Raw genomic sequence first — 8,493 nt, 5'->3', positions numbered from 1 at the left:
ACCACAGGATGCTGGTCCACAGAAAAAGACATTGGAGAGTACTTTATTTGTTATATTTGAGTCTCAGTACTTGTTTACTTTGAGACTGATTTGTCCCTGGATCTTTGCTGTTTTAGACTCCGTTAATCATCGGGTGTTTTATATCTCACTGCAGTGACTTAATAAAAGCCTTTACTTTCAAGGAGCTTAAAGTGAAAACTTTGCAGTTTGCTGGTTTCCTGAGGGGGACACTAGCAGCCTATTTTTAATCTGAGTAAATATATTTTTATACTAATAGTTCAGCAAGTGAACTTTCTCTTTATTTGCCATGAAATCGCCATTATACACACTCCTTGTGACCTGGATACATCAGTGGTTCTGTACTAATCCCATTTTAACATGTCTAGGGTGACCAGATCTTAGACCAGATCTGAGATGGTGAAAAAGAGGACTCGTCTCGGATGAGCTCTCGCGAGAACTTACATTTACGTTTCGGCATAGCTGCTCGAGCTGAGGGTAGGTACATGAGCTTTGCCTGACGTAAACAAGGACTACTGACGTGCAGACCGACCAATTAAATGTTTACAGAGAATAACCAATAACAGTAGCTCTACTGTCAGACCGTTCAGTCAGATGATTTTAGGCTACTTCACCACGCCCCCTTCTCACTCAAGCGAACCCAACGGAGTAGGGGAGGGCGGGACTAGTTTGTGAACGAAACTTCTCGAAGTTCTATGTAAACTCTAGAAAAAAAAAAATCCCGGACGTTTGTGAAATTCCAGCTGGACATTTTTTTAAGTCTAAAAAAGAGGACATGTCCAGGTAAAACAGGACGTCTGGTCACCCTAAACATGTCCACCTACACAACACTCTCAATGGAGCAGATTCTTTTGAGATCCAGCTTTAATTACTGCATTTGATTGCAAAAACAGCAAAATACGTTATGTATGAATTTAGGAGACTATTCTGTTGATATCGGAATGTTTTAAAGCCTGCAGAGACACTTTATTCCTGTCACTCAGCAAAGGGTTTAATATCACAGCTCACTGGAGGCTGGATGAACTTTCAGAACATACATCCTTCGTCCAGTAATCAGAGTTCAGGATTAGCACAGTTGTCCAACACACTGAAGCTATTTCCAGAGCGAGTGATGACAGGAGTGGATCTAACAGCAGGAACATTTTTCCAGTTCATTCATATCAGAAAGATCCAGAAAATCTCAGTACTTGCCCATAAGCTCACAGCAGTCAGTTATTTCCAGAGAAAAATTGCAGCCAAGCATTTAAGTAGGAATGAATCAAAAATTTCCACCGGGGTCATTCCCATCTTCCAAGGGTCATAATTTCCCCAGCATTATTCAGCACATAAAAGGAATGATAAAGTTTGAGCAAAGATTTATCCTCAGAACCAAGCATTCTTTAATATACTCTGCAGGTTGGATCTGACCCAGAACATCACAGATGTTTGTGGTGAAGATTTTATGGGACTATTCCAATCCCAAACATATATAAATTATATGTATATAAAACAGCTTTGAAGCATTTTCCTATAATTTCATCCCACAAACCAGGGTTACAGTTTTTCTCAATTGCTAAAACACAAAACTCTGTTTCTGAATCAAATTCTCAGTGTCCTAAACCCATTTGGCAGAACCATAAGCACATTTCACGTAGTTAGTCACAACAGGTTCACCCTTTTGTCAGAACCTTAAGCACTTTTCACCTATTAAGACACAATTTGCAAACATATTTTCACCCACTAAAACACATTTTGCACTGTGATGCCCATGGGTTGCATAATGGTAAGCACGGGTAGCAAAAGTGAAACTCAAATAAAGCACCGGTGTCACAGCGTAAACACAGCCACTCTAAATTGATCACACATGTGACCAATGATGTGAAGAAACCGATATAAGCCCGTACAAGGGTCCTGGTCGTAGAAGTTTCACTATGGATAGAAACGGAGAAGCAGAGTAAGGGGAAGAGGTGGAAGAAGAGGAGAGACGAGATGAAGAATGATAATTTCAGATGAAATACGGACAACCATCATTGACAACGTTCTTGTCCATGGATTGATTATGAGGGAAGCAGGACTTAAAATTCAGCCCAACCTGAGTAGATTCACAGTGTCCACCATAATCCGAACATTCAGAGAGGAGAACAGGTGATTGCTTTATTCATGTCGTGTATGTTTACAGTATGACTCAGTACAGATCTGTAAAAGGGATTTTCATTACATGATTTTCCTAAAACATTTGTAGGCTTAGTGCTGCATGTAATATTTTGTAACGGCATGTTCTTTTGTAGAATCGCGAGACTGCCACATTGGGTGGGAGGACGTCTATGTTGAACCCACACCAAGAGACCCTCATTGTTGACATGGTCCCTCAAAGACAAGTGTAATCATACTGCGTGATATACAGCAGAAAATGTTTCAACTGGATTCCTCAGACCGTCCACATGAATATATTTATATGGATGAAGCTGGGTTCAATCTCGCCAAAAGGAGGAGGAGAGGCAGGAACGTGATTGGCCAATGAGCCATTGTTGCAGTCCCTGGCCAGCACGGTGGCAATGTCATGTTATGTGCTTCCATCAGCTATCATGGGGTTCGCCACCATCATGCCACATCGGGGCCATACAACACTCAACATCTCTTGGATTTTATGAGTGATCTTGAGATATTGTGTTAGGGTGTGAGCAGCAGGAACATGAACAGACAGGACTTCCTGTTCATGTCATTGTGTGGGACAATATGAGTTTTCACCGTCCTGTCCTGGTCAGACAGTAGTTAAACCGAGATTCCCTAAATGTTTTTCTTCCACCATACTCCCCTTTCCTCAACCCAACAGAGGAGTTCTTCTCTTCATGGTGTTGGAAAGTTTGTGACCAGCAACCCTAAACCAGGGCAAATCTCTTGCAGGCCATGGAACTGGCCTGTAATGACACAGGGGTGGATGCATGCCAAACATGGACCCAGCATACTAGGAGTTATTTCCCATGCTGCCTGGCCAGGGAGAATGTGACCTGTGATGTAGATGAAGTCCTGTGTCCTGACCCAGCACATCAACATAATGCTGCATGCACTTGTTATAATGTATACATATATATTTACACAGTACATAATTACTTATTTTTGTTAAACAAGAGTTTTGTTTTGAAACTGCATTTTCCTTTGTGGACAATAAAGGTTATTTCTACAGCTTCATGATCTGATCATTGTGTTTTCCTTTTTTCGGTGTTGTGTGTAATGGCTGATCAGTGCTGTTTATCACTGTGATTGACTCGAGGCCTGATTTGACAACATTGTTTGGTTTTGAGCACTGCTTGGACTGTTTTGAGGCCATAGTTCGGTTTTGCAGGAAGAGTCAGAGGTTTTGTGAATTTAGTGTGTGAATTGGGTTTTGTGTTTACAGTTTGGAGAAATGGATGCATGGTTTCAGGAAATGTGTCTTGGCAATTGAGGAAAACTGTAATATGCGGAACTGAGAAAACAAGGCAGCTAGATATATCCTCTCAACTGACATTGAAGGACACTATGTTAAAGGAACACTACGTAATATTTTTTTATTATAGATTTTTCAGCTTTTATTATGATGCTTCACAGATCTTTAAAAGGAAGAGTCTCTGTTGTTGCTACTCTGGGCTCAGTACTGCAGAAACTGCACTAGGCAATTTTGGACGAGCATTGGAAACCCTCAGGTCAGTGGCGTATTTAAAAGTGATTTTGAAGTATTGCGTAGTGTTGCTATAAAATTTTTATATACTCACTGCAGCACAGACTGTCATTCGTATAAATTCAAAACTGTTTTGTCAGGATATTAGAAATTTTCACTTTTAATCTTTCTTTAAATCTCAAATAGTAAAATATATCAATAAGGGACTAGGAGATGGTGGACATTTCTAGGCATTCCAGAATCATTTGATGATGATGCCAAGATGAATAGGATTTTCCCCCATGTCAATCTACATGAGCTGCACTAAATACTGATTAGAGCATGGCCCTGTCTCAATTCATATCCTAAAACCTATTATTCAGCAAAATCACCAACCAGTTTCCCTTTCTAAATGTATTTTTCACCGTACAATACCGAGCTCCACAGACTTAAACACAACATTAAGACCAGTGAACGACTGTGAACGAAGAATGAAGTGGAGAAACACAAACATTTACATTGTGGTGTATAGAAGAAAAAAAATTCAAGTGATTCCAATTAACAAAGCATGGCTTTATTATGGATGGTATAAAGTCCTTTTGCAGTATCAGGTGATCCTCTGCAGAATGATTCTCCTGTTTATTTGGATGCCTCCTTCTTTGCAATGGTCTTCAAACCCTTCTTGTTGTGTTTTTTGGCAAAGCGCATGTTCCTCAGGAATTTGGGATCAACCTTTCAAAATAGAAATAAACACATCACATTTCAGCAGAAGAATAACGATCTATATAACTTAAATGTTTTATTTTACTTGTAGACACTACCTCCTATAAAACAACTATAAGCCTTACTCTTCTCCTAGTTCACGGATCTGCAAGTGATCCACACCATACATGCATCCAACCAAAACCATCCATAAACCAAATATTACACAAATGTGTATATATATATATATATATATATATATATATATATATATTTTTTTTTTAAATGTCATGCTTTTTAAGAGTCACTTAAAAAATTCACTAGGCCTGAAAAGTCTCTTCCATATGCTACGGGGCAAAGCATAACAATCAAAGTAATTGAGTAAGTAAATATTGCTTATTCCGTTTAGAAAACAACATTAGAAACTGATGTCAGTAGGTAAATGAATACCTTGCAGATACAGAAAGTTTAAAACTGAGAAGACGTGTCGTCTAAATATAATTTCTTCTTGGAATGAGACAATAAAATATAATTCAAGTACAAATCCTTCAATGCAGCGAAAGATTTAAAGATTCAAAAACTCATACTGTCCTTTAATCGTTAACTCTTAGGATCCTCTTATAAAATGTTTGTAGTTCTTCGTAATTCATTTCGCTTTCCACCACGTGAGCAAAGTGGCAGTAGTAAATAGCAAAGTATATTTAGTGATGATGGATGAAATATTTAATCGGTTTTATAACAACCACAAGTTAAGAAAAGTGTTTGACACCTTCCCCAAACACATCACTTCAATTAATTCACTAATCTGGAATAATTTATAAACTGCTGCCACGAAGGGAATTATACCCAAGCACCAGCACTAAAGGTGCATTCCTTTTTTTTTCTCTCTCTTCAGAATGGAACTCAACTTCCATGTCATATCCACTGGGACGTCACACTAAAATAAAAATATACGGGAGGTCCTCGGGTTACGTCAGGCCCGAGTTACGATGTTTCGTGGTTACGACACATCTCCCATTTAGTGTATAAAGCCTTGTTTCGACTCAAGTGGTTTTGTGTCGTAAACGGCGTAACACGAAGTTCGTGTTTGGTTTGCGCAGCAGAAGAATACACGGTTACGTGCCTCAGGACCGAGGAGGATAGGTGTTAGGATAGGATAAGCGCTTACAGTATGTTACTCACGTACAGTATGTACGCATGTTCCGACTTACATTTACATTTATGCATTTGGCAGACGCTTTTATCCAAAGCAACTTACAAAAGAGGATCTAACATTCGAACTACAGCACAAATTATACAAAATACCTTACATTAAGTGCAATATGCCAGGACTTGCACCGAAAATCGGTTTACGACACGTCGTATGTCGAGGACCCCCTGTATATAGTAGGAAACCAAACCCATTGACTCTTTCAAACTTGGGATTATTAAAAAATCAAACAGGGCAACTTTTCTGCATGAGATAAAACATAATAAAACGTACTGAGAGAGTCTATATAATAGCTTTATATCAACACACACAGAACAGCAACACCAGTTAACCAACTCACCCCCTTCAGAGACTCATAGCGCTGAGAGCGAGGCTTCTTGATGCCGTTTCTGTGCCACTTGCGGGCTGTATACATAAACAATACAGACAATTAGATGAAACAATTACACTTAATTTGAACATAAAGATGTTTATTTCACAGAAAACAACAAACTGGGCATTAACTATTGCTTTAAGGTCAGAGCACTGTCTCCTGTTAAAACAGACTGGGTACACTTTGACAAAGAATGTTATTAAAGAGATTCTGTCTTTGTTTTGAGACGTGAGATGGGAAACGTAGCTAAGTGTGAGAAACTCACTGAGATGGTGCACTTTCAAAGTCAAGCTTTAGTATGAAATGCTAAATCAAGGGATACAACTGGCTTGTGTGTGAGAGACAAATCTAACGTAACACACGGAAAAGGCTGCTAAATCTTAAATAAAAGCACTTACACTGGTTGTGAGTGGTGTGGTTCTTGGACTTTGCCATTTTCAATAACGCTGTCTCTAAAATAAACAAAAGTACAGGTTGGTTTTGATACACAGAATATTATGAAGTCACACACTAGTCTTGTTTTTGATACAAGCATTTTTGTTGGCGCTAAAAAAAAATCCGTTCCACCTTAAATGCCTTAAGTTAACTGCTGCATCGTTTAAGGTGGAATGAAAAATTGCAACAAGGTGCTAGACAAATTTACTAAGCCTTTTTTTATATATTGAACAGTGGTTATATACGGAACATGCAAGTGCCGATGTAGATTAACAAACAAATAGCCTTTATGGCATCATTTACAGGTAAAATGTGACTGTAGTTCACGTAGCAAGAGCAAGCTAAAGATAACCACTTAAACAAAATGTATCATCTCAATAACCCAAAATTATAGTTTGAAATAAGCTTATTAACACATCAGGGCAATAGCATTTTACACATATCTCCCAAATCCAGAGGATTAGGGCAGATTGCAAAAATAAATTGCGGAAAATTCAATACCTGCTTCACTCACAGAAACACAGACGGAAGAGAGAGAGCGCGCAGGGGATTGTGGGAAAAATAAAAGACACAGTAAAGGGAAAATAGTGTCCCAAACGATCAGTTGCTCCCTTCGTTGTGCACTACAAGAACTACCAAAATCTGTCTTATCCCTCGACGAACTTCAGTATTAGAAAACCAGTATGAACTAAAAAATGACGGGTTGTATTAGATATTAGATATGCATTATTAGGCGTACGAAACGCTGTTTTCAGATTTATTTAGTGCACTAGGTAGGGAGTAGGGAGCCAATTTAAACAAAGCTAGTGTGCTGGGTAAATTCTCACTTAAAAAAATAATTCTACAAAATTGTATTTAAAATGCAGCTGTAAATACAGGTATTAATCCAAAATATTTTTATTAAACATATTTAGGTGTATGAAGCATAATTTTACCACTAATGTAGCGTAGAGCATGAGAATAATTCAAAAGCTGCAATTCCTAATTTTTCCAGCAGATGTCTGTATTACTCCTGTAAAAACATCTTGAAAATTTACATTGACTCCTTGTGCATTTTATATAGATATATACACAGATAATTTATTAGAAATAGCTGGTTTTATTAAAATAAATATCATAAAAATAATTACAGCTGTCGAAATATAAAGATAAGATAATAATAACAAGAATAATTGAAGTGTTTTCAAATTATGTTTAAAAATTCTTTATAATAATATATGATACATCTGAAGGAGCTATTCTTGATAAGAGATCCTGGAGAATTTCTGGGGTGCAACACATCATAACATAACTACAAATATACAATAGGAAAATGTATATTGTAAATGTAAATGTAATGGGACACTGAATGGACAAAATTCTCATTACTAGTTTGGTAAATTATAATATTCACAGCATGCAATAAGAAGCAATTCTTATCTTAGGTTTCTTTTTCATTTGCTTTATTGCAGTAATATTCCTGAACAGATTCTGTCTCTAGTGTGAGACGATGTAAATGAGATTATCCTCTGTTCTCAGTGTAGAATCCAAATTGCTCAATTTGTTCAAGGAAGCACATAATTGCAGCTTTTTCATTTCACCTCACACATGTGACATGAGCAGCATCTTCTCCTCCTCCTCCAGCTTCAGCATGTGATACTCAGTGTCCTCTCTCTCTCTCTCTCTCTCTCTCTCTCTCTCTCATCCAGTAACCCTGCCACATCCCAATGGAAGGGGAATTTATATTATTCTTGCCCACACATGGGTTTGACAAATTTAGACTTGTGCAGCTGCTTGTGAGTGTACCATTTCATTGTATTAATTTAGATTTTACTGACCATGTCCATAAGTGGTGCCATGTAAATAAGCTTAAATCACTATAGTGAGTGTCTGCAATATTTTGGACAGTTGGACAGGCAGTGTATTTGTCTCCCTCTCTCTGTCTCGTTCTCTCTCTCACCCCCCCCCCCACCCCCTCTCTTGCATAATCTCAGCCTCAGGGCTTAAAGCCAACCATCACATGATCTATATCACTGAGATATAGAGTACATTATAAGTCTCTCTCTCTATCTCTCACTCTCTCACACACTCTTTCATCTGTAAGATTCTGCACATCAGCAACTCAGAAGATCCGCCTCTATGTGAAGGGTTGATCTAAAA

At 38.1% G+C, this 8,493-nt stretch overlaps 1 protein-coding gene across 1 annotated transcript; it reads right to left on the bottom strand.

Moving 5' to 3' along the window:
- Positions 1-4,186: 4,186 nt before the first annotated feature.
- Positions 4,187-6,904, bottom strand: rpl29 (ribosomal protein L29). Its single transcript, XM_066672419.1, has 4 exons — positions 6,856-6,904; positions 6,318-6,371; positions 5,887-5,951; positions 4,187-4,366 (listed from the first exon to the last, which is right to left on the bottom strand). The coding sequence occupies exons 2-4, from the start codon at positions 6,352-6,354 to the stop codon at positions 4,274-4,276; spliced, it is 195 nt and encodes a 64-aa protein (XP_066528516.1). The 5' UTR covers positions 6,355-6,371; positions 6,856-6,904; the 3' UTR covers positions 4,187-4,273.
- Between the last annotated feature and the right edge of the window lie 1,589 nt (positions 6,905-8,493).

This window comes from Hoplias malabaricus, chromosome 5, assembly GCF_029633855.1.
Source record: "Hoplias malabaricus isolate fHopMal1 chromosome 5, fHopMal1.hap1, whole genome shotgun sequence".
NCBI lineage: Eukaryota > Metazoa > Chordata > Actinopteri > Characiformes > Erythrinidae > Hoplias > Hoplias malabaricus.
The sequence above is the reverse complement of the archived record's forward strand: the minus strand, read 5'-3'. Positions and strand labels throughout refer to the sequence as shown.